This window comes from Vanessa atalanta, chromosome 19 (genome assembly GCF_905147765.1).
Source record: "Vanessa atalanta chromosome 19, ilVanAtal1.2, whole genome shotgun sequence".
Taxonomy (NCBI): Eukaryota; Metazoa; Arthropoda; class Insecta; order Lepidoptera; family Nymphalidae; genus Vanessa; species Vanessa atalanta.
The window spans coordinates 9,235,754-9,261,952 of record NC_061889.1 but is presented as its reverse complement, the minus strand read 5'-3'; the positions used below and the strand labels follow the sequence as shown (position 1 = coordinate 9,261,952).

Here is a 26,199-nt window from a genome sequence, read left to right as displayed (position 1 = left end):
TTTTTTAATGTAAAATTCAATTATAGGAGTCAAAATCTAAGCCATTTAAAAGAATTCAATTTTTTGATAAATTTGGATTTATTTTAAAACATCACCCTAATGTTAATCATTAGTTTTATTCATATCTTAAGACCCATTGTGAATATAACACGAGAAGTCTGCGTCTAAGTCATTCGAATCACTTTCGATAAGAAATAAATTTTAATACGATAAATGCATTTAAAAATAATAACAGACTGAATGAATTGACTAATGAAGACAAAAACTACTCGTGCGATATAAACCGTAGAAAATTGTATATCAAATACATACATTTATTTATTTTTTTAAGGGACGTTTTCGATGGTGTGGTTGTGAATAAAGAGTTTGATCTTATTTATTTTTTTTCACACTTTTAAATGTATTTAATTTAGCAAGTGATTGAGATTTTTCAATTTATATTTTTATTACACACCATTTTAATTTTGGGGATATGTTTCATTGTCGTTATTTGAATTTGGAAATAGCGATATATCATTAAGTTTGGTTGATATTTAAATAAAAATGTATGATCGATTACGTATTCGTAATTAGCGCAAACCGGCTTGCACAGGTAAACGCGAATGAAACCATTTCAGCGTTATTAATTTACAATGTATAAATTCTCATTTTAGGTACAAAGAAAATCGCTATTTCTCAATTGCATTCTATATATAGACAAATTAAATAACCGTTTGTGTTTTTTTTTTTTTTATTTAACTCATAAACTTTAAAATTGTTTTCCGAACCAAACGTTCTCTCTAAGTTACCATTGTTAAATTTGTAACGTTAATCTTAAAATTGATTGTTTATAGAAATAAATATTATAATGTATTCAATTTTGTTACGCATGTTATTTTTTTTTTAAATGTACCAACAATCGGAAAATTCGCCTTTCGTTTAAAAAAAGGAAGTCTCTTTATTTTATTATCTGTTCACTGCTTAAATTGCCTACGAAAATAAATCTTTACTTTTTCTAATTTTTATTTTCATCTGACTGTAGGTACATATGTTTAAAAAATTTAACATGCTTCCGATTAATTGTTAGTTACAGTTAAAAATCACATGTGAACTAAAGTAAAGTGCAGAAGTTTTTTTTAAATTAATTGTTTTCTTTTCCCCCTTCTCTTTGGAGTCTACGCAATATAAGTACATTTAGAATGTTAAAATATTTAGTTTTACTAGAGTGTCATATGACACAAAAATTAAAACTTATATAATTTATAAAATACCTAAACAATTCCAGTTCATCAACCTTAGCCACAAAATTAAATATAAAAGTAGACGCAGACTTATGAATGTCATGACGTAAGTTTGCGGCCTTACTGGCAGCGGGGCAGTCAGCGTGTAAAACGAACGCTCGACACTTATGACTAAATTACTCAGACACTGCCTAATCAAGGTTGGGTGACGCGATTAAAAAAAAGGGAAGCGCTTTCCGTTGCATGTCTCATATATTTGGTTCTTAAGTATAAAGTGTAAAAAATGGTTCAACACTTAATACGTTTATTGGCCATTTATAGGTTACATTTTTGTGGGTAAATCATAGTCTAGTAGATTACTATAGGCTCTGAAAAGTACAAAAAGCCAGAGTTTAGATTGCCTGGCAAATACTGGCCTTATTTTTTTATCAGAAACTAACAATTGAATACTAATGAAAATTCGATAGAGACATTTTATTTATCACAGTACTCCTCTTTTCGATTGCGACACTTGTAAATTATATATGAAGCGCCAGTGGTCGCAACCGCAAAATAAATTTTAACGTTGGGTAAATAATTGCTTTTTGCTTATGAATAATTAATGTAAGTGCTTTTGAGGCCGAAGTATGTAGATTATTTTAAGTGTTGCATTTTATACATCATTACTTTATTCGTAGTTTGTTAATCAATTGTATATGGCTAAGGTAAACCGTAGGAAAATCTTCTCCGATGTTAAGCACAAGGTTTGAAGTTTATTCCACTACGTTAATTTATTTATGATGTTTCCCTTTATCGCAGATGTATTATAAACAAATTTAAGTACCTAGCAACTTAGTCAAGTTTTCCCTTAACGTCAAATGGCTGGACTTTTTTTTACTAAGTGTAATTACTAAAAAAAAGACTAAATATTAAGCCGAATAATAGCTATATGACATTAATTTCAATTATTTATAACTTAGAAATTAACTTGCTGGTAAAAAATTATCCGCATTTATAGTAGGTATAAATGGTGCAAATTGCAACCTTGAACCTACTGACGAAAAGAATTTCTTTGAAAGATTAATGTGAAGGCCGCGTCTTTTCAATTTCAAGTGACTAGAAGCTTTTCAATAACTTTATTGTAATATGGACAATGCAATATTCATTGTTCAAGGCAAGTTAGAATTTATTGTTAAAATATTCATTTTTTAATTTTTTACGTGCTATGCTTATTCAGGGTGTCCCAGAAATCAACTTGAAGCCGGCAAAGGGCGATATTTATGGTGGTTATCAGAAAATTAAGAATATATATAAATAAATAATTAAAAAATAGATTTGCTTTTTAAAAAAAAAACGAGAAATTTACACGCTGTGACAGTCTTTCAAGCTTTATGAACACGAATCTTGACCATGCTTTGATTTATTTGGTTAACGGGAACCTGTACCCTGTACGGGTTACGGGTACGGTAACCCTGAATAACCGTTTTATAAATTGTAACCATTACGCAAAAAAGATTACATCATCCATCTTTATGTGACTGTCTTGTAAAAAAATGTACTACGCTCTTTTGGCAAGTGGCTTTAAAAGTTGGTGCATTTAGTCTGGATTCTAAAATGGTACTACACTTAGAGTAGACTACACATAACATTAGGTACGAAAAAAAATGTAAACCTATTGAAGGTAAATTATTTTTATCACTTAAATTGCTATGCTATAATATAGTTTACAGTATACTTATATGTATTATCTATGAATATAGTGACACTATTCTGCCGTGTGTGAGCGAGACTAGTTAGTGACGCCTCCATGATGTATCTGCCATTTTGTGTTATAACGAACCTAGTTTTCTTCTGGACTAAATTGTTTCGACCGTTTGACAGTAAATGTCTGTGATGCCGCATCTGTACACGACGAAGAAATATGTATGCATGTGCATCTCATTTATTGAGAATGTAGATGCAATGCTAGGCTGCGGCTAGACTATCGTGAGAGATATCCAAATCGTGAAAGTTATCCGGATCTTCGAGTTTTTGTAAATGTGCACCGGTTACTCTCAGAGGGTCGATTCCCCAACTAAGTAACTAGTGAGGGAAGACCGAATACTTCTATTGAAGACATGGTCTTGCAAGAAGTCACTTTCGACCCGAGTACCTCAGTCCGTTTAATCGAAGCAAGGACAGGGGTGTCAAAAAGTACAGCACACCGAATTTTAAAGAGAAACGAGTTATAAAGCAATAATTAAAGAGATTAATAAAATTAGAGAACATTGGAAATTAAAGTTTATTGTTACAGTATTCAAATAAAATCCACTGTGCTAATAATGCTTACAAAAAAAAATTAGATAATAATTTTAAGTCTATACAGTATAAAATATGTTGTATACCTAATATTTACTTTTAATTACGAACTTAACTGAAATTAAAACTGACGTAGCGTTCGTCTACCTAATAATTGAATGTAATAAGTTAGATACTATGAAAATATATTTATTTTAAATCATGTTTAACCTTTTTTTTACATCATAATGTATTTTTAATTTCGTGTTGCATGTTAAATTTAGGGCCCAAAAATATATATTTTAATATGCATTACTATACAAAAACTAAAGTATATATAAAATAAATTTTGAAATAAAACATCATTAAAATATACAGTACTTTACTTATTCTCCACATAGTATAGTTATATTTAAATATATCTGCGCGAAAATTCCAACTTCTTTTTTTTTAATTACTAGATATCTAACATTAAAACGGAAATTTGGTACATTGGTGCAATTCATAAAATAAGTAATTTGGATATGTCACACCTAGGCGAGTCGGTAAACAGCTGTGTCATCGAGAGTTAGAGTCGGCAAACGTGGTGGTCTGCGTGGGGGACGTCTTCGGCGTCTCGGTCTGCACTCGCAGTGTAGTGCACATAGACCGATACCAGCACAGCCAGACAAGAATAAAGGTATAGCCAATGTTCTGGTCACAGTCGCCACTTGCTCGCCTCTAGACCATCTAGGAACCACGACGGTGGTATCAGCACGAGACCAAAAACAGGGATACCTTGCTCCAACATATCCATAACTCAACGTGAAGTTCTCGCAATTTACCTGTGGAGGATATCCACATCCTTTGATGTTTACAAATAAAACAGCAGGGCGCCAATCCTCAGCCTGTGCTTTGTACTTTACGTGCAATTGAATACATTTGTAAGCGTCGCTAGTACATCCTTCTCGACATGACGCCCACGTGCAATTATCCAGTCCTAGCCTGTCGTCTCGTCGCTCTGTCACACATTCAGCTGGTATAGGATCAAAGTCAGCTGCTAAAGCGCTTAAAGCGGGGTCAGCATACAATGGCACGAGGAAGAGAAGAGCTGAGCCGCCACCTCCAAGGAGAGCCGCGAGCATAACAGTAATGTACCGGGTAAGTTTTGCGCGCGTATCGCCTCTTCGGCGCGAAGAACGCACCACCAAGCGTTCTGAACTTCCACCCCTCATTTTATCACCACTGCGTCAACCCATGCTGAATTAAAATCCTTGCCCTAAATACTATTACTGAAATGCTTCAGGTAGCATGCGCAAAATTGGATCATGCGCAAAGTGAAATATATTTAAGATATTTTTAATCATATTGCTCCGCTTTTGTTGCATTGATTACTAAAATATATATAAAAAATTATAACATTTAGCAATACATCAAAGGCATTTATTTTAATAATGATATTTTAAATTGTTATATAATTACATTAATAAATTATTATAAGTTCAACCTGTATGCAAACTGTTGCACCATAAATTGCAAACAGGTGTTGAATGTAGTAAAATTTTATTTTTGTATTTTTTGAATTTTCTTCTATAAACTAAAATATATTACATTACAAACTTTTTATTTATGCGTAATCTACCGGATAAAAATATTTATTCCTAGTTTTTGAACTGTCAACTGGTCAAGTGTCAATAATTGTCAACCTAAGCCTTAAGATGGCGTAGTATGTAAACTTGACTATACAAAAATATTGTGGATTTTTCAAGTTTTACAAATATATACTTTAATTTTTAGGTATGTCAGTTCGTTTACTTCAATTATTTGTTAGTTCTTTGAAACAGAATCTACCAAGGCCCTCAAATATAGTAAGATCAGGTACAACTCGTTACAAAAATTCACGTGTTTTTAAGAAACTTTCCGCAACTTTGGTTATTATTTTATTTTTATATAGGTTTATTTTATTTGAGCCTTAATTTGTGTACCCAAATTTACATTTAAAATTTATTTAACTCAACTCCATGTTAACTACTATTAAATATGAGATTTATAAATTAAGCTTATACTATTTTATAACAGGTGTACAAATAAGATTTATAACAGAAATGAACGCAATGGAACCGTTAGAAGACAAAACCGATGATTCAATAGTTCAAAGCAAAAATCATACGCGTTACAAACGTCGTTTTTTGAAACGGCAGTGGGAAACCACCAAGAAGGAAACAGAACCTGGTGAAAGCGAGGAAAAGAAGATATGTGATAAACCATTTGAGAGGATCAAGAAGAAGAAAATGGCGGTACTGTTAGGCTATTGTGGGGTTGACTACTATGGTATGCAAAGGTAATATAGCCAACTATATTATTACACATATTTAGTACTATATAGTTAAGATGTTAAGAATATATTTAATCTAATGTAATTGTACTATTTTCTATCTATTCATCTGCTAAACAATCTTATTCAAAATAAATATATTGTAATTCTGTGTGACATTAGAAGTTAAGCAAAATCGAAACTGTATAATTTTTGTACCTCTGTCGTTGTCGTAGATAAAAATTAAAATAAACTGTATTAATTTGTATAATCTATTCTAATGGCTAAAAGAGTAGATATAAACATACCTTAGATTTACATATACCAAGAGATGTGGTAATAGGTCTATAATATGCAATACAAATAGTTCTTGATTAATTTTCCTTCTGACATAAATGTAAAAATGCATTTTTCTTCACAACTTAATTAGTTGAACAACTAGCTCACTAGATCCTAAGTTTACTGTACAACACTAATGTTTACGAATAAAAAAATTAGATGCCACTTGTAACTGTACACAAAAAATAGCAAAATTTGTTGTAATATCAAAAAACTGACACAACCCTAGTGTTCAGAAGTAACAATAAACACATGAATTATCTGTACATTCAAATACCAGAATTTATTCTAATTTTGATCTATGATGTTCTTTCAATTAAGTTTCAAACAAGGTTAAAGTTATTATTAATAATAATTAAGTAATAACTCCTATTGAAATTGGTTATGAAATTAGTTATTTGGTTTATGGCAAAAATGTATCAAATAATGCCTAAGGTTTTACTGTAGTATAAGTTTAAATCTTACATAAACTTAATTACCAGAAATCCAGGTGTCCCAACCATTGAGGAGGATCTATTAAAAGCTCTGTATGATGCAAAATACATTACAGAAGAGGATTTCAATAATCAGCAAAATGCACAATTCCAAAGAAGTTCTCGTACAGACAAAGGAGTTTCAGCGGCAAGACAGGTGGTTTCACTTAAGCTACGTTAGTATTAATTGTTGTCAAGTTTTTGCTTTAAACTTTAAATGTTTTGTTGCATTTTTTTTTCGTAGTTTAAAAGTACTCAATTGATATAACATTTTTGTTTTGTATTGGTATTTTTTTTACTTTCCTAGTAAGTTCCTTGCTTTTTAAGAGTCATGTAGGTACATTCATTGTAAATAACAAATTATTTTAAATTTTAGCTTTAGAAGTGAATATTGAAGAAATAAATAGTAGATTACCTCAGTGTATAAAAGTGTTTGGAATCAAACGTGCAACCAATAAGTTCAACTCTAAATCAAAGTGCAATGCAAGGACATATAGCTACACTCTTCCCACATATGTCTTTGAACCAAGTTTAAGTAGTGAGCAAGAGAGAAAGATGTACCGTATTACCGCAGAGAAAATGACAAAAGTTAATGAGATTCTTGGAGTCTATAAAGGAACGAAAAGTTATCACAATTTCACTGAGAAAAAGTAAGTATTAATACATTATTATTTATGTATCAATTGGATTTACTCAGTATTTGTTTATTTTTTACTCTGTGTTGTTTAACAACTAGTAGTAACTTCAATTTTCGTGGTCTATCCTGTATGATAATGTACAGTAATTTGTATCTCTAAAAAGATATAAGTTACACTGCCTCATTCTCCAGTTCTGGTGGAATGAGGTGTCAATATAAAATTGTTTCAGACATTATCAAGATCCGTCATCCTTAAGGTACATGATGAATTTTGCATTAGAGAGAGTATTCATTGAGTCTGAAGTAGAATTTGCAGAGTTACTAGTTAAGGTAAGTTTTATCTACATCTGTTGATGTATTAGCACAATAAATCGTCCCTTAGATATAAGCCGAGAAAGCAGTATCCATCCCATGATGATTGTGATGATATTGTAAGCGAAGATGATAAAAATAAAGAAGTTGAAATACAAGTTACACATGCTAATTATATTCACACACAACATGGTCTATATTTAGGCTATTTAAAATTGCCATGTTCAATGTAAATCTCCTTAGGAATTTTGAACTCAATTCGATTTTCAAAGTAAATAAATTACTTTGAAAATCGAATATTATTTATTTATTTAATTCCTTAGTATCATAATAAAAACAGTGTTTTCTTTATAATTTAACTAAGGATGTCTCGACAAGTGTATAAGGCCTCCTCCATCTCACTCCACTTTTTCTTTTCCTGTCTTTAGCTATTTTCATCCAGTCTTAGTTTGTGAATTTTAAAAGTTTTTCCAACTAATTTCCAATAAAAGATAGATGAATAAAATTTAATATTAATGTCACTTATTTTAGGGTCAGAGTTTCATGTTACATCAGATAAGGAAGATGGTGGGTCTTATGATAGCAGTTGTTAGAGGACAGACTGACATGGGTATGATGGATAAGGCATTTGGCAAGGATAAAGTTATGATACCAACTGCACCTGGTCTAGGACTCATGCTTGATAAGGTAATATTGTAGTATTATAATAGGACAATCTTAAAAAAAAATTGAAAATAAAAAAATGTGTTTCTGGTGTTAATTATTCAAAAATATACATTAATAGTCAAGTAAATTAGATTGGTGTTGCTATTATTTAATACAATATCTTTAAAATGACTCCTGAAAAAGCAGAAAATAAAAGATTATGATTGTGATGATAAGATGTAAAATGATGATATAATAAATGTAAATATTAAAATAATGTTGAAATTAAAGTTGCAAGTGAAACCATAAATAGCAAAACATGTGTATAAACAAACCTTATATTTACATATCCTAAATATTTTTTACTAGCTTTCCTATATTATGCTACATTACACTACAAACATTTCTTGAATAAGATTTTTTTATTTTTAATACACCACTCTGGTTGAGACTCTCGACCACTTCACTTTAAAATACTTAAATACTATTTAAAACTCCAATTTTCGGTAAACCCATAATGAATATAATTTCGTAGATTGTTTAAGATTTCGACCATTGATTTCGCGTCAATGCAATGTCAAAATTGTTTATTTTTTATGTACTCCTCTTGTGGTTGAAATAGGTTAAAGAGACTATATTCTGATATGCCGAAATAATTAATGCATGTAATTGTCTATGGGAATATTTTAGTGTCTATGACAAATTTGGTTGTACAACAGACCAAGCGTTTATGATCAGTGTGGAAGTCCTTATAAAGGTGATAATCAAAATTAAAGACTTGCTGCCACATTCAGAGACAATTACATGTAAAACCTGCTAAGGAGTGTTAGTAACCCATAAAAGTCTAGGTGTGACAATTGTATAATGATAAAAAAGATTTTTCTTAATGTATTCCTATTGAAAATATAAGGTATTTATGAGCAATTATATATTTTTAGGTGCACTATGAAAAATATGATGCTAAATTCAAAGATAGCCATGAGAGTCTATCCTGGGATGCAGAGGAGGAAGCCGTAGAAAGATTTAAGCGAGAGCAAATTTTTCCAAATATTGTCAAAGGCGAAATAGAAGATAATTCAATGGGGTTGTGGCTTGAAAAGATAAAGGGGCATTCTTTCGAGCCTAGTGATGAAATTCCTGATGATAAGAATGCAATAAATGGTGATGATGATGACGATGGTGATGATATGGAAAGTGAAGATCTTAAAAATAACGAAGATGAACTTCAAGTTGAGAGCGAAACTATAAGTAGCAAATCAGAGAATATTGAGAACAAAGATAATGAAAAAAATGTTGCTATAACAATTGATGAGAAAATTGAAAAAACAGAAGTTGTTCATGAAATTGATGCAAAAAATGGTGTTGATGATGAAATCAAATCCAGTGATAGTGTTGTTCGATAGAATAAAACAAAAATATATAAATAAATGTTATGAAATATGACAGAGCTACATATATTTTGATGTACCAATGTTTTAGTATTCCGATCCTATTAAGACTAAGTAATTTTATAGTAACGTAAGTGATGTATGCTTATAAACTGTTATTAAATGAATCAAAAGAACTTTTTTTTTATTCGTGATTAATAAAATATATATATATTATACAATTACTGGAGTATTTAATGATATAACATGGTTTTATTTTCTGGATTCAACTTGTATTTTGTCAATACTTGATTCATTTGGTTATTCATTTTTTAACTAGGGACTACTGACTGCAGTTTCATCGACGATACAGTTATTGCTCTTGAATAAACATTTTTTTGTTTGATTTGCTTGCATTATAAATAAATATAAAATCTGTGACCTGTGTTTATTAACATTGAAAATCAACTACATTCAAGTTAATATGTTTAAATGAGTACTGGTACAATACAAAATCTTAAATTTATTTTAAATATCGTAATAAAACAATAAGTGAAGTACACTAGAAATGACCATAATTATGATATATATCGGATTAGGAAAAGATGTAGATTTAAAGTTTTTTTTTTTTTACATTAGCAGCCCGTAAATGTCCCACTGCTGGGATAAAGGCCTCATCTCCCTTTGAGGAGAAAGTTTGGAGCATATTCCACCACGCTGCTCCAATGCGGGTTGGCGGAATACACATGTGGCAGAATTTCGTTGAAATTAGACACATGCAGGTTTCCTCACGATGTTTTCCTTCACCGCCGAGCACGAGATGAATTATAAACACAAATTAAGCACATGAAATTTCAGTGGTGCCTGCCTGGGTTTGAACCCGAAATCATCGGTTAAGATGCACGCGTTCTAACCACTGGGCCATCTCGGCTCTCGATTTAAAGTTTAAAAATTATAAATTTAGGAAAAGACGCGTTATCAAACAAAAGCTTAATGTCGGAAGACAATAAATATGGCATATACATATTTAACATTAAGTGTGAGAAATAAAATCAATTCATTTTTACATTAGCCATATCTAGTATTCCATAATATTAGGCTATTCCGAGAAAAGTACAATAGATGTTAATCATGTCGTATCACTCTGTATATAATACTGTACCTACATTCTGGAAGATTAACATATTCTGACGTGTTAGTTTATCTGTATTTAACGTCTGGTAACACAAAAAATGCGAATTGTCAGACAGATGGAACTGTCAGATTTGGTTCGCGCGCTTTTTGACAGTACAATACAAAACTATGAAAACATGTCTCCGGATCTGAACTAACGGAATTTATTCAACAATAATATAAGTTTTTGAAAGAAAATTACAGTTTATACAAATATAAATAACTTAAATTACAATGGTTAGTATATCTTTATTGTTATCAACTGTGAAGTGCCATTTGTATACTCATGATTTACTCAAACTTATGATTGTAACATGTTGTCAGTATTTTCGTATATTTCTTACATTTTGTTTATTGTGTTCAGAGTTCGCCAATACCTGATACGCCCGATAGAGATGGAGCTCGTTCTCGCATGACATCTCCAGCTCGTGATTATGAGATGTTCGAAGACGAAGGGGCCATTTTGGGTGACAATCCTGAAGAAGAGGAAGAAGATGGAGAGGAACTTTTTAATGATAATATGGAAGCGTGAGTAATGTTACAAAATACAATACACAGTATAATTAGTTCTTATATATACATATTATAAAAGTTGGATGCATTTTTTAAATATATATACCAATTTTTATTTAGTTAGTCATTCATGTATTCTATAAAATATCTGTTCTTGTTTGAATCGCGTTAATGTTTATCTGAATTATGACCACACTGTAATAACTTTATTAGTCCAAAATCACAATTAAAACTTTTTGAAATTAATCTACAAACTTCGGTGTACAAATATTCATTTTATTCTAGCAGATCCTGAGAGTAGTGTGACCAAGCAAATAAATTGCCCTGTTACTTATAATATAACAGACGAACAGCTCCTTTTAATTGAAATAAATGAATAAAAAAAATCGAAAATGATGTTATTTTACTGTATTTGAACAACTGTGTGTTCTAGTGATTATCGTCCAATGCCAGCGTTGGATAGGTATGATGCTGAAGATCTGGACGATGAAGACTACGAAGCAATGTCTGTTGGAGACCGTGTGGCAGCAGAGCGAGAACTTCAGCGACGAGACAGAGATGAGGGCAGGATGAGGAGAGATGATCGAGATTTACTTTATGGTTAGCTTTAGTTTATTAAATATACTTTATAGTAAGCTTTATTATTTATCAGTAAAAAATTGTCTCAAAAAATAACTCACTATTGTCAATAATTTATTTACTTTACAAGTAGTTTAGAACAAAGGAAAAAACTTATTGCCTTACCAGTTAATGTTGTATAGTGTGTGGATTGTTAGATACATATTCCACTCTTTCTTTTATAGTATTGAAATTTGGTGAAAGGAGTCAAATTATTGTGGAACTACAACAGCTATATACAATGTTTATTAGCTAGTCTGTTTAGCTATTATCCTAGCTTGACTAATTTAATATATACTTTCACTTTTTCCAATTTAGGGGAAAGACAAAGTTTCTCATTTACATAAACTCTGCCTTTAGCTAATAATTCTGCTACATTATAAACTATGGATTATTAAGATCGTAATGAATGATGTTATGTCCATTTAAAGTCTTTTTATTAACCTGCAATAAGGAGTAACTGCCATTAGAATTGGATTTAGTAAGTTTTTATCAAGTTCTAGCTAAATTTATTAGGAAATAATGAGATAAAGATTTGATGTTTTACTCAGATGATTCTGATGATGAAAGCGGCGATGCTCCTCGTGCTAAGCGTCGAAGAGCTGCAGAGAAGGCTGCTACAGGTTCAGACGAACAAGTTGAGGAAGGCATTGAGAGTATTGAGAACTTAGAAGACACAAAAGGGTATACTACCAAGGAGTGGGTCTCTATGTTGGGGCCAAGGACTGAGATATCTAACAGGTAACAGTGCCAATGCTATTCTGACTATCTTTATGTCAAACTAGTGTAGGAGATAGGTGTATTATAACTTTATTAGTCCAAAATATAGTCCCTAATAAGTAATCACATACTTTATACTTTTATTATCTGATGATAAGCCAATCGACTTGGAAGTGAGAAAATCATCAAACTTGTTAAGACAGGGGAGAGTAAATCTAGGCTTTGCAGTAGCATGCACGAGAGAAACCGATTCCGTGACCCTCCCAATGAGACAGATAGGGTACTGCTGGTTTTTTAGTAGCTGCTAGGTCAGAATACCTACTACTCCAATACTATAAGCTTCTGGGTACTGGCGAGTTCACTTCATGTGGGAAAATCTATAACACGTTTTTCCAACAGGAAGAAAAACTGAAGAAAATTTCCATTTTTTCACTTCCAGGCTGCTATTGAGTCTCTTTTCTGGCAAACTCAACATTTCAAGTTACTTTATTTAAAAAAATGTTAATAGAATACATAAATGATACTGATGACGCTAGCTATTCTCAATGTCAACTAGTCGAACGTGACTATGACATAGATATATTTAGAATTGAGGAGCAAACCTCAAAAAACCTGCAAAAAATAATACTGTTGTGTGTCGCTATTTTCAACGGTTACATTATTGGTTTTTTATATCTTTGTCTGTAAGATTCGTCTTAGTATTAGTGTCGTATCTATTGCAACTATTGCCTCTATTTACCATACTGTCTATTTTTTAGATTCAAAAACTTCCTCCGCACATACACAAACAGCAAGGGCCAATTCGTGTACAAAGAAAGAATCCGGCGCATGTGTGAACATAACCAGGCCTCGTTTCACGTGGAGTTCGATGTGTTGGCGCGCAGGGAACAAGTGCTGGCTTACTTTTTGCCGGAAGCCCCCTTCCAGATGCTGCAGATCTTCGACGAGGTCGCCAAAGAAATCGTCCTGCAGATATTCCCGAGCTACGAGCGGGTGACGTCAGAGATCCACGTCCGAATTGCAGACTTGCCGCTCATTGAAGAGCTGCGGACGTTCCGCAAGCTGCATTTGAATCAATTGGTGAGGACGGTGGGAGTGATCACCGCCACTACGGGCGTCCTGCCACAGCTGTCGGTGGTGAAGTACGATTGTAATCGCTGCGGTTACATACTTGGACCGTTCGTGCAGTCGCAGAACTCGGAAGTGAAGCCGGGATCCTGTCCCGAGTGCCAAAGCGCTGGACCATTTATGGTGAGTTCGATAAAGTAAAGCTTGTATGCATATTTCTTTCGATGTTAATAACTTAAGGTAATAATAGTGTGTCGAATCTTAAAAATAGCGACAGCTGAAAATATACAAAAAGATTTTATTCTAATATTGTTGAAAGCAGCTTGGAGTTTCAAACGCCTACACGGTTGTGTCCGTTCCATTCACTTGGCAATAATTGGAGTAATATCTAAAAGTCTGGTGATTTCGTCATAATTCATACGACTTAGAAGACTATACGACATATGGTCTTCTCTGTTCCGACACGCAAGTTTCGACCTAAGGAACACTTAACATAAAATTCACAGCAATAACTAAATAAATATTTATCTAGCATTATTATTTTTCGAATTTTTACAGGTGAACATGGAACAAACAGTGTATCGTAACTATCAAAAAGTCACTATACAAGAGTCTCCGGGGAGGATTCCTGCGGGACGTATACCAAGGAGCAAGGATTGTATACTGCTGTCAGACCTTTGTGACAGATGCAAGCCTGGCGACGAAGTGGACCTCACGGGGATATACACTAACAATTATGATGGCTCTCTAAATACTGAACAGGTTAATTATTTTTCGTAGTTCGATCAAATTTATTATACTAGTATTCGCCCCGAGGTCGAAATGCAACTACAATTTTATTATGAATTTATATATTTTGCGTTAATTTTTCATGAATAACACTATAACTCATCATAAAGATTGGTTTAAAGATATCCGTTTATTTGAGATGATTAGGTAGATTTAAATACATATTGATGACTGACTGATGATGAGAGATATTAATAAACACCCGTTTTTAAAAACTCACCAAAGCCACAGAAAATATGTATATGAGAAAAAAAATGTAAAAAATATCTTAAAAATGCTGAATATTTAGTTTAAACCTATGAATAATTTTATCTCAATACACATCTACATCTTATAAAGGAGACAATATATTGTAGTTGCGTTAAGTACAATCTTCTTTTTAAATTAAGCACACAAAATCCTATAATGTTGTCTTAGATTTTCGCGATTATTACACATTGAAATAAAACTAGTTTTTAACGGATTTAATCGCGTATATTAATTATTTTAACAACAAAACTAGTTTTATTTCAACACAAAATCCTTTCCACTAAATATCAAATCAAATTTGAAATCTGTCAGTGTATGTGTACCTTTAATATTTTTGAGATGAAAACCAAATATGAAGATTATTGGAATGTGTAGTAAAAAATAATTAAGTCACTAGGGAGTAGGAAATAATAAATATGGCATCTGGAAGGGAGTGATAAGGAGGGAAGGGTCACATTATTTATATTAGATAATTATATAAAGCAACTATTCGTTAATATTACTTTACGTTTGCATACGGTAAAGAGAATGTTTTTGGGCAATGGTAATACTCATATATAAAAATGAATAAGACACCGGGAAATGTAACCAATTTACCATTTACGATATTTAAAGAGTTTTTTAAGACTAAATTAATAAATAAGTCTTATTATTCATTAAAAGAGTACTTTTTAGAAAAAAAAAAACGCCTGGATTTAGGCTCGGGTTCCATCACAGGACACTAATTATTGTAAAGAAACAGCATTGTAAAACTGTTTATTTGAAAAGAGCAACTTTGCGAGATTCTTGCCGTTTCTTCTCGCTGGAGGCTGCTTACCGAAACGGTGGTAGTATTTAAATATCGACGATTCAAAAACGCATCGTTGTGAAGTTTACTTGAATAAAATTGATTTGATTTCAGGGTTTCCCAGTATTTGCAACGGTGATCATCGCAAATTACATAGTGGTGAAGGATTGCAAGCACATAGTGGATTCACTAACAGACGACGATGTTGCCAACATAGTCAAACTTTCAAAGGATCCTCAAATAGGAGAAAGAATCGTCAAAAGTATTGCTCCATCTATATATGGACATGATTACATCAAACGAGGCTTAGCACTCGCCTTGTTTGGGGGCGAACCTAAGAATCCTGGTGAGTAATACAATTTTTATTTTTAATATGTCGTCTACATGAACTCTGGAGACAGTGTTGCCAAGGTTTACGTAACTAGACTGCAGGAAGCAGCAAAGTGACGAAAATTTTGCAAGGTTGTCTCATATTATCAAACTAACAAACAATAGTGAACCTAGCAAAGAAGTGGTAAAGATAAACAAACATTACTCTGCTATAATATTCACTACAACCAATTCAGTTTTACTTTCAACTTTGCCAACATTAAATTAATCCCTTTTTAACACAAATCCTTACTAAATACCAAAGATTATTCAGCGTCAAATTTGTTTATTTGTATTTACTTCTGTTGTTGGAAGAGGCTATGTATTGGCTGGAATTTGAAATGTATAAATAATTAATTTAATTACTTTATCTTAGGTGAAAAGCATAAACTAAGAGGGGACATCAATGTTTTGATATGCGGGGACCCCGGTACAGCTAAATCACAATTCTTGAAATATACAGAAAAGGTTAGTCCAAAGTAGTATATATATGTTCTATATCTGTAATAATAACATATTAAGTACTGCCAATAAATGTTTCACTGTTGGACTAAGACCTCTTCGCCTTGTTGAGGTGAAGCTGCTTACTACATTGTGCTGCTCTAATAAAAAACTCAATGACTGAGTAATATTTTACAATAATAATAATCAGTGGAAGATCAATTTTCATTATTATTAATTCAATATTTAATTATGACATTTTCTTACATGCTGACTATTTATGGAAACAGAGATATTTTTTAAGGTACATTATTGTATTTATATATTTTATAATTTATGTTAGAAAGAGATACATACATTGTTCTGTTAATAAATCAAGAATAAAACTAGTTTCTAATCTAATATCTTAGATCTCGTCCATAGAATTTGACATTAAATGAATTTTTAACTATTCTTCTTATACATACCTTCAATGCTAATCTTGGTATTTAAAACGTCTCATGTGTCTGAAATGACACTAACTCACTTACATTTAAATCAGAACCAAATAATTCGAGTACAGATTACTTGCGATAAATGAACAGTTAAAACCTAAGCGAGTTGCCCTGCATATATCCTTTATAAAATGTACACATTCTTAATGTCAATTATTGAAAATTATAATTTGTGGAATGCGTAGGGCATATTAGAGTGTACAAGTGTACGCTCAAACAAAGGTGCACTTTTTATTCCTTCACTCTCATAATCCGATGGGACGTCAAATCCGAAACGACTGGAAAGAGTCCACGCGGATCAACGGCAGAGGTACGGGAGTGTACATACTTCCAACTCTGCGTATTGAACCCTAACGCCTTGGAATCTGCGACTTTATATCTAGCCACAAAGCCAACGAGACAGTCAATGCTCTAATAATAATAATAATAATGTTTCTTAACGGTGTTTTTAGATCGCACCCCGAGCCATATTCACAACTGGACAAGGCGCCAGTGCCGTCGGTTTAACGGCCTACGTGAGAAAGAGCCCAACTACAAGGTACTATACATTTTTATTATCTGAGATGATGACCTGCTGACCGATTTCGACCATAGCGGACATTCTCAAGCCGAACTGCACAGGATTTATAATAGTGCTGTGCAAAAATACAGATACTTATTTCATTTTTTTCATAATGAATTAAGGGCAGCCGTTTAGAATTTCCAAATGTTATATAAAACATGATATTTCCAGGGAATGGACATTAGAAGCAGGTGCGCTAGTTCTGGCAGACCGAGGCGTCTGTCTCATAGATGAGTTCGACAAAATGAATGACCAAGACCGAACCTCCATCCACGAGGCCATGGAGCAGCAGTCCATATCCATCTCCAAAGCTGGTATTGTCACATCATTACACGCGAGGTGAGTTACATATACTTTTATACAAAACTCATTACATCTGATTATGTAATCTATATCTATACATATAAAAAAATTGGAGTGTCTGCTTGTAATATTAAAATAACCGCTTTTTATTAAATACAGTGGAATTCGTTTATAATGACATCGAAGGGAATTGACAAACACGTCATAATAACCGGACGTCATACAAAGAGTTTTGTGAAAAAAAAAAATATATATATATAGGTAGGTATAATAATAGGTATTTTAATGTAAGTAATCTGTAATTTTTATCTGCTCATGTTTTGTAATAACAGTCTCTAATACTATTGTGTATAGAAGACAAAGCCATGGTCAAATTATCATTTTCACTATTGCTATGAACAAATCTGCAGCCTTTACTGCCTCTTCTGCGGTAGGTAATGGTTCTTCCTCGCCTTCTTTTTCCACGTATGTGATGCGTGACCTTCAAGTGTCAATTATGTACTCTGATTAAAAATAAAAACGAGCCTGGTGCTGAACAAAACATTACCGAAGGTGTAAAGAATCATGTCGGTCATTATAACCGGCCATAATTTATTAAAAGGGTCATAATAAGTGAACTGTCACTATAAGGGAAGTCATTATATCCGACGTTTTTACAACGAATTTTATATGAGAACCAAACGTGATAGTGTAAATACGTCACAATAAACGGTTGGTCAATATAGGCGGAGTCATAATAAACGGATTCTACTGTACATATGTACGTATACACGGTACATAATCCAAAATAACATTATTTTCTATCTGTCTATTTCTTCCAGCTAATCTCTGGAACGGCTGGACCGATTTTGACGGGACTTTCACTTTTTATTCCAACGCGCATGAAGACCCGGGCACATCTATATATGAGCAAACACATTAAATGTTTGTTACCATTTCAGATGTTCAATAATAGCAGCCGCTAACCCCATCGGCGGTCGATACGACGCGTCGCTTACATTCACGGAGAATGTCAACCTTTCCGAGCCGATATTGTCTCGGTTCGACGTGCTCTGCGTAGTCAGGGACGAAGCTGATCCCATGCAAGATGCTCACTTAGCTAAGTAAGTAAATCAATTTTGATAATGATAAAAGTGTTGAAGCGTTTACATATATACAGATATAGTAGAAGTCGAGCCACTGCTGAACAAAGCTCTCTGATGATATGGGAAATTCCCTTTAAACATTGTACACACATTGTGTTACGATTCTGTTGATAACTAACAATGTTTTCCTTTACCGAGCATAAGATGAATTATAACTAAAAATTTATCGCATCTTGGCCACTGGGCCATTCCATTTTCCGAATATCAATGGTGCTTTAGATTTTTAGCAATTTATTAATAAAAAAAATATAGTTAATATAGCATATAAATTAAAAAAATACTACCTTAATATATAGAGTATCGTAAAGCCTCAAGTTCAACCTAGTGTTGATGTTATTAATAATTAAACTTATATATAATATATTAAATTATACAGAGTTATTAGTTAAATAATTTTACCTGAACTTTGTGAGATTTATTTAATAAAATACTTCAAAGAAATAAAATTGTATTAATTTTTTTATACTAGATTTGTAGTGAGCTCACATATAAGACATCACCCAACTCAACGTGGTACACCTATAGAAGATACATCAACGGACAATGAATTTATCCTACCTCAAGATCTATTTAAGAAGTACATTGTGTATGCGAGAGAAAATGTTCATCCAAAATTACAGGTAAAATTTAAGAATATTTGGTTTAAATAGTCAGTCTGTTTTGCTAATTATTACAAAAATGTACCCTCACTTTGGATACATATACTGCAGACACTACTTTTATTGTTGATGATACTCATAAATATATCTAAATATTGTAATTTAAAAATGTACGTTTACATATATACTAGTTGTCGCCTACGTCTTCGCTCACGTTGTTAGCTTGGTTGTCAGGTGCTAGGCATAAAAAGTAACCTATGTTCTTCCTTAGAGTTCAAGCTTGGTTTTAAGAGAGCAACAGACAGATATAAAGTTTATAATATTAGTAAAGATAGCAAAACTTTTATTTTTATATCAATTTAAATATTCCATTAATAACTGTTGATTCTTAATTTGTTAATTTTTTTAATTGTCTTAATTTTCCTTTAGAATATGGACCAAGACAAAGTTGCGAAAATGTACAGCCAGCTGAGACAAGAATCTTTAGCAACCGGCAGCTTGCCTATCACCGTTCGACATATTGAATCTGGTATGCTATAATAATAAATAATTATTGATAGTATGGCATTGTGTTCGCCCTGATCAAACATTTTTTTAACCACTTACAATCAATCATCTTATTGCCAAATATATAATTATATACATATAAAATTAGTTAGTTGGAGAGATATCACCCTCTCATAATTTATTCTACCACTAAACAACAATACTTATTATTATTGGGAACAGTATAAGGGTGAGTGGCCTAGAGTAATTATAAAATGGTCATAACTTCTTAGTTTCCAAAGTTGGTGGAGTATTGGCGATTTCAGGATGGTGGTGACCATTCACCAAAAGGTGGGACTGTCAGTACACCTATTATAATTAAAATTTACATACTAATTTATTTCTTATTTTTCAGTTATCCGGATGAGTGAAGCGCACGCACGGATGCACTTACGGAACCAAGTGAACGAGGAAGACGTTAACCTCGCCATCAGAACCATGCTGGAGAGCTTTGTGGATACGCAGAAGTACAGCGTCATGCGCGCTATGAGACAGGTAATATATAAAATACTAAAATATGATGCTATCCTTCTTTGTATTTTATCTAAAAATATATCAATGTTGAATTTAAGTACCATTGTGACATTGTAATATTTGATTGGAACATTTCGGTAGCAAAGGTCACTCGAAAAGGTTCAAAGGTTGCATTCGTTTTTTTTTTTTATTTAATATTTGTGCCGAGAACCGACGATTGTGAGTTCCACGTGCTTAAGTTTTGTCATTAATATTATGTTCATCGATGAAAGAAAACATCGTAAGGGAACCTGCACACATGCATTTCAATGAAATTCTGCTACATGTATATCCATCAACCGGCATTGGAAGCATGGTGGAATTCAGTCCTCTGCCTGGTTTCTTAGCCCAGAAATGCGTCATTAATGGACTGTTACTTTTAATGTTTGGAAAAGTAATGAATTCCCTAGCTTAGGAATTGTACAGAAATATTTATTTCTTTTAAATTGGGTTATATAACACCTAATGAAGTAACACAATACTTTTATGTTTATTTATTTTTCATATATAATCCTTTAAATACCGTTTACAATACTAATTGTATAATAATATGAACAATCATATAGTTCTATTAAACTAATAATATATATATATATATATATATAATGTAAAATTTAAATATAATAAACATATGTGCATACTGTTAAAAACATTGAAGCGCATCAATTATATTAATAAAATAAAATTAATTTGTTTACAGACATTCCAGAAATATCTATCATACAAGAAAGATCATAGTGAGCTACTCTACTACATACTCCGTCAGCTTACAATGGATCAACTAGCATATATGCGGGGTCTTCATAATCATTCACAGTCAACTATTGAAATCTCTGAGCGGGATCTTATTGAGCGAGCAAGGCAGATTAACATCTCAGACTTGAAACCCTTCTATGATAGCAGAATATTCAAATTAAACAGCTTCAGCTATGATCAAAAACGTAAAGTAATTATTCATACACTTCCCGAAGTGCCGTCTGTATCATAAAATTAAAATTATTGTTAACCGAGTTTGTTTTACATTTTAAGCTTTCTTCGTTGCTTTATGATGTGTCTTGTTGATCGACCATATTGAATCTTTTGTTTTTTTTTTTCTTGTCATTTATATAATACTAGGAGTATATTCCCACAGACGACAATATTCACAATTTTTTTATTTTATATGTATTAATGATAGTTTTAAGTGGTATTTTTAAAATTTGGTATAATTCCAAAAAAAATTCGAATATCTTAAGTCAGAGCTGAATCGGTTTGCAAGGTATTTTGTCGCTTTCGTATTTTAAAGACTTAATTTTCATCTTCTCGACGAATTTTTCATTTGTATATTTTACTATATATTAAATGACATTCATTAAGTAGAGTTATATACAAAGATGTAAACAGCTTCGAATAGAGCTTTGTATCTAACCAATGACGACAATGACAAGTTAAGAAATATTAAAATTGTGTTTGCAATCAAATTTATTTCCTTAATGTAATTTGAATACAATTGTTTTTATAGAAAATCATTATTTTATAATTATTATGTAACATTCATTTCATTAAAATAAAATTAACTACAATGTTTGCTAATTTTTATCTATAAACTGAAACACAATACAGTCGAGTTCTACAGTCAAAAATGTTTATCTGTGATCGTAAAACATGCACTATATAAGCTTGTTTTCATTAAACGTGTTAAATATACCCACCTAATTACACACAATTATTGTTAATATAATATGTGCCTTAAATTTAAGTACAAAGTTGTTAAGTATTCTGTAATGTAACCCATTTGCCGGTTTAAATTGAACTGATTTTTTTGTCATTTTATTGAATAAAATATGCATTACCTTACTGAAATTGTTTTATTCATATTAAAATTCGAATTTCATACTTTGCTAATTAAATAAAAACAATTTAACTCCAGAAAACATTTTACATAGTCTTAATATAAATAGTAAAATAGAGAAATACACAATCTACTACAATACATTTATGTTTTTAAAACTACAATAAGAGCATGTTTTTACAGCTTTAAAACTATGCCTAGAGTCACATTTTTAAAACATTAACACTAAGATAGTAGAATCACACAAATTAATAATCTATTTTTTTTTTATATAAATTATAATGACCTTTATTACCAATAAACAATAAATAGAATAACTTACAACAATTTTTACAAGCCTAATATAATTAAGATAAACTAAGTCATAGATTATTCTTTAACCCAAGTCTTATTTGTTTATCAGCAATCAGGTAACAATGAAATTATACAAGTTAAAAATATAATAATATCATGCCAGTATGATTAATAAGGAATATATAGACAAAAATTTAACTTATCCTAATTTTCAATGACCAGCATCATGTATCAAACATACTGGCAAACTGGAACTTCTCCATCGCATTTAAACAAAGAAACAATTATTTCCAATATAGATACAGATAGAAAAAGAAAATAAAAACTATAAAAGAAAGATTATAGAGAGTAAGTTTGTTATAGATAATAAATATATTCATTAAAAAATTAAAATTAATCTTCAAATGCATAAAAATAAATCTAAATGAGAAAATTCCAACAACGAAACAACTTAACAGTCGCTACATGACTCGGATCCACTGCTGCTGCTGCTGCTGCTGTCGCTCTCAGAGTCGCTGCTGCTGTCACTGTTGGAGGAGCTTGAGCTACCTGACGACGAGTCTGAAGAACTGCCAGATGAGCTGCTATCGGAACAGTCCGAGCAATCTGAGTTTGTGCGCTTCTTTTTGTTTGATATCTTGCACTTTCCATTGCTAAAAGAATAAGAATCATTTCATAAATTCTGCTAAATTTGTAGATCGGTTCATCAAATTAGCTTCTTGCATAGAAAATAACAATTAAACAACAATGGCTAGTCCATTTCAGATATATTGAATTGATGCTATATCAGTGCATGAGATCTTGATTAATCCATCATTCTTCCATTCTTCATTATGGATTCTTGAAAGAATGATGTTTTAAATGTCGAAGTTTTTGGAACATTGAAAGTGAAATTAAATTTTATATAAATAAATAGGAAAATGGAATAAATAAATATTCAATAACTGTCTGTATTGCATAATATAGCAGAGCAAATAATATGGATGGCAACATCTAAGGTTAGTTTAACATTACTCCTTCTTTAATTGGAAAAGGATAAACAATAGTGTATGAGGTATACAAATTCAGTTGTAATATAATTAAAAAAAGAGTTAATTCAATTCTAAGTTTATTGGCCAGAGTGTGCCTAAATGGTATTAGAATTATTTTGTTACTACCTTCGCAAGCAATAACAATTTCTCAAACAAGAATATTCTATCTTACGAATAAGGCAGAATGAACTTTGCGTCTCAGCAGTGTAAAAAAATACTTTGAATCATTATCAACAGGTAGTTGTAGCACATTATTTATAATTTTAAAACTACCCACAATTTGCATCTATTTCTTACATTTTCAGTTGAATTTTAAATGTTTTACTAATTTAAAAAGAGTAACTATAAACTACCTTCAAACATCTATCAATTTTTCAATTGTTATTTTCACACCAATTACCTAAATATGCCTAAAAATTTATTTTAATATATAATATAAACGTGTAATACATAATTAATGTATAAACGCTACGAATTATCTTATATTTGACGAAATAAATGAACAAAGTTATATACCTTTGATGAAGGTAGTCGGAAATTTGAATTCGGAAAAAAACATCTTAATTTACTCAATAGCAATATATTATAGAAGTAAATCTCACCTGCAGTCATTCTCCTGCTTCGCTTTCAAGTTCTTCTTTAAGATCTGGGAGCGAGACGGACGCACTGGTATCTTACGTTTGCCTTTACATTCGTAGCTCCAATGTCCATATTCCAGACATTTCTGACAGCGTATCCCTTGTGGAAATGCAGCTGCCAAAGCTGCTTGCCTGCAAATTATATATAATTATTATATCTCATAATCGATATAAAAATAATAATATGAAGGACAGGTATTTCGAAAATTTCTCACTTTTTGCGTTCTGCTTGATGTCTGTTGTAAGTACCCAAAGTCATTTTTCCTCAGATAATGCTCCTTAGTCTTGTAATATTTTCAAGTCAAAATCGTTTAACTGTTTCGGAAAATAAATATGTATTTTTGAGAGATGTCCGACTCTTTCTTGATCACAATTAAATCTGATGCGCACACAAATTTGCGTCAAGCGTGGCCATAGAAAAATTGTCAAACACAAACCTTTGTTAGTGATTGGATTGGTGATACCTGTCAACAAAAATTATTATTGAAGATAAAGGTGGTACATAATATCTTCTGTTGGTAACGTTTTTTAGGTTGGCAAAAATTAAGCTAGACCCAGACTTTTGTTAATGAGTTTGACCCTAATATGTTATATTATAATGTAACTTGTAATATTTTAGTAAAAGCATTTTTTATCTTGTATATATTATTAGTATATGCTTAAGTATTCTAGATTTCTAGAGACATAGTCATTAAATAATAATAATAATTTTAATTCAAGTAAGTTGACACCTAATTAAATATTTAAAAGAAATGAAAAAGAAATTACGTGTGTTAAATAAATTGCGTGAGAAGTTATACTTCTTCGGCGTAATTAAAAATGTTTTTATTGCATAGAAATACTAACAATAAAATAATAATTTAATTCTTAATAATAATTACAGTTATAATTTTATAAATAATTTGAATGTTTAAATTTGTAATAAAATAAAAATAGTAAAATAAGATAAGGTGTGAAGTCTATTTTGAATAACATGATACTTAATTGGCGGTTTAGGGAACAACTTAATCATGTAGTTTTGATGTCAACATGTATGGCAATAAAAGCGTTGCTTTTAAAAAAATGTATTAACTTGGATGCCGCACGAACAGTGGCTAAAATTACTGACATGAGGAATGTTTTACCGGTTCCACCAAGGGCATCCAGGAAATATAAACCATTTCCATCATTAATGTATCATAAACTTGCATTTGTTTGGGATTTAACAGGGGTACATTCGTTTGAACTACTAAATCTCCTTACTGGTTATATTCACGGTCCCTTTCTGAAACCTGATAAAAATCTACCGAATTTTCCACGGGGAATGTTCCGAGGAATTGATTGGATTAATCCCGGCAGCTGAATTTCACCTTCGGACATCTCGTCAAAATTCTAAATTTCACCCGCACCACTTAGATGTCCGTAAATCCACAACAGCGCGATTTTTAAGGCATTTTCTGCCTCGGACAACCACTCTGTGGAACCAGCTTTCGCCAGCGGTTTTTCCGAACCGATACAACTTGGGAACCTTCAAGAAAAGAGCGTACTTATTTCTTAAAGGCCGGCAACGCACCTGCAACCCCCCTGGTGTTGCAGAAGTCCATGGGCGGTGGTAATCACTTTCCATCAGGTGAGCCTCCTGTTCGTTTGCCTCCTATAACATAAAAAAAAATCCTATATCCGTCTCCTGGTTCTAAACTACTTCCCCACCAATTTGCAGCCAAATCAGTTCAGTAGGTCCCAACCGATTTGCCGTTTGATTTTAAACGACTTCAATTTCTGATCCGTCTTTCATTCGCCATGACATTTACAAATCACAAGGCCGATCTTTAAAAGTTTGTGGTCCGAGTATAGATAATCCATGTTTTCTCATGGTCAATTATATGTGGCATGTTCGGGGTCGGAAGACCATCTGTGTGATTTGTTCTTGCGCCTGATAATTAAACAAAAAATGTCATCTATCACAAGGTGCTTCACTAGACTGCACCAAAATTC

The 26,199-nt window shown here is 32.0% G+C and overlaps 4 protein-coding genes across 5 annotated transcripts; 2 read left to right on the top strand and 2 right to left on the bottom strand.

The window, feature by feature from the left end:
- Positions 1–3,857: 3,857 nt before the first annotated feature.
- On the bottom strand, positions 3,858–4,752 carry LOC125071384 (protein tipE). Its single transcript, XM_047681603.1, has one exon. The coding sequence runs from the start codon at positions 4,688–4,690 to the stop codon at positions 4,010–4,012; it is 681 nt and encodes a 226-aa protein (XP_047537559.1). The 5' UTR covers positions 4,691–4,752; the 3' UTR covers positions 3,858–4,009.
- A 381-nt stretch (positions 4,753–5,133) lies between these two features.
- On the top strand, positions 5,134–9,618 carry LOC125071313 (tRNA pseudouridine synthase A). Of its 2 annotated transcripts, none has more exons than XM_047681509.1 (7): positions 5,134–5,252; positions 5,535–5,796; positions 6,591–6,757; positions 6,958–7,231; positions 7,449–7,548; positions 8,062–8,217; positions 9,114–9,618. In XM_047681509.1, the coding sequence occupies exons 2-7, from the start codon at positions 5,561–5,563 to the stop codon at positions 9,576–9,578; spliced, it is 1,398 nt and encodes a 465-aa protein (XP_047537465.1). In that variant the 5' UTR covers positions 5,134–5,252; positions 5,535–5,560; the 3' UTR covers positions 9,579–9,618. The 2 variants fall into 2 exon arrangements, with proteins under 2 accessions (XP_047537465.1, XP_047537464.1); XM_047681508.1 differs by having other exon boundaries at positions 5,161–5,333.
- A 1,196-nt stretch (positions 9,619–10,814) lies between these two features.
- LOC125071364 (DNA replication licensing factor Mcm2) lies at positions 10,815–22,927 on the top strand. Its single transcript, XM_047681578.1, has 15 exons — positions 10,815–10,952; positions 11,080–11,243; positions 11,662–11,828; positions 12,398–12,587; positions 13,325–13,817; positions 14,193–14,396; positions 15,574–15,805; positions 16,205–16,296; positions 17,216–17,301; positions 17,497–17,664; positions 18,570–18,731; positions 19,243–19,393; positions 19,802–19,901; positions 20,274–20,413; positions 21,132–22,927. Exons 1-15 carry the CDS (start codon positions 10,950–10,952, stop codon positions 21,417–21,419), a joined length of 2,640 nt encoding a protein of 879 aa, XP_047537534.1. The 5' UTR covers positions 10,815–10,949; the 3' UTR covers positions 21,420–22,927.
- On the bottom strand, positions 22,744–24,667 carry LOC125071365 (zinc finger CCHC domain-containing protein 10). Its single transcript, XM_047681579.1, has 3 exons — positions 24,441–24,667; positions 24,190–24,357; positions 22,744–23,209 (listed from the first exon to the last, which is right to left on the bottom strand). Exons 1-3 carry the CDS (start codon positions 24,482–24,484, stop codon positions 23,008–23,010), a joined length of 414 nt encoding a protein of 137 aa, XP_047537535.1. The 5' UTR covers positions 24,485–24,667; the 3' UTR covers positions 22,744–23,007.
- Between the last annotated feature and the right edge of the window lie 1,532 nt (positions 24,668–26,199).

Excerpts from the sequence above, each read along its gene's own strand:
- LOC125071384 (XM_047681603.1), bottom strand. The coding sequence starts at position 4,690 with ATGAGGGGTGGAAGTTCAGAACGCTTGGTGGTGCGTTCTTCGCGCCGA.
- LOC125071313 (XM_047681508.1), top strand. The coding sequence starts at position 5,255 with ATGTCAGTTCGTTTACTTCAATTATTTGTTAGTTCTTTGAAACAGAAT. Across the intron at positions 5,797-6,590 it reads GACTACTATGGTATGCAAAG|AAATCCAGGTGTCCCAACCA; the intron begins GTAATATAGCCA and ends CTTAATTACCAG. Across the intron at positions 6,758-6,957 it reads GGTGGTTTCACTTAAGCTAC|CTTTAGAAGTGAATATTGAA; the intron begins GTTAGTATTAAT and ends TTTAAATTTTAG.
- LOC125071364 (XM_047681578.1), top strand. Across the intron at positions 16,297-17,215 it reads TCTTGAAATATACAGAAAAG|ATCGCACCCCGAGCCATATT; the intron begins GTTAGTCCAAAG and ends CGGTGTTTTTAG. Across the intron at positions 19,394-19,801 it reads ATGTTCATCCAAAATTACAG|AATATGGACCAAGACAAAGT; the intron begins GTAAAATTTAAG and ends ATTTTCCTTTAG.
- LOC125071365 (XM_047681579.1), bottom strand. The coding sequence starts at position 24,484 with ATGACTTTGGGTACTTACAACAGACATCAAGCAGAACGCAAAAA. Across the intron at positions 24,358-24,440 it reads CATCAAGCAGAACGCAAAAA|GCAAGCAGCTTTGGCAGCTG; the intron begins GTGAGAAATTTT and ends TATAATTTGCAG. Across the intron at positions 23,210-24,189 it reads AAGCAGGAGAATGACTGCAG|CAATGGAAAGTGCAAGATAT; the intron begins GTGAGATTTACT and ends TTATTCTTTTAG.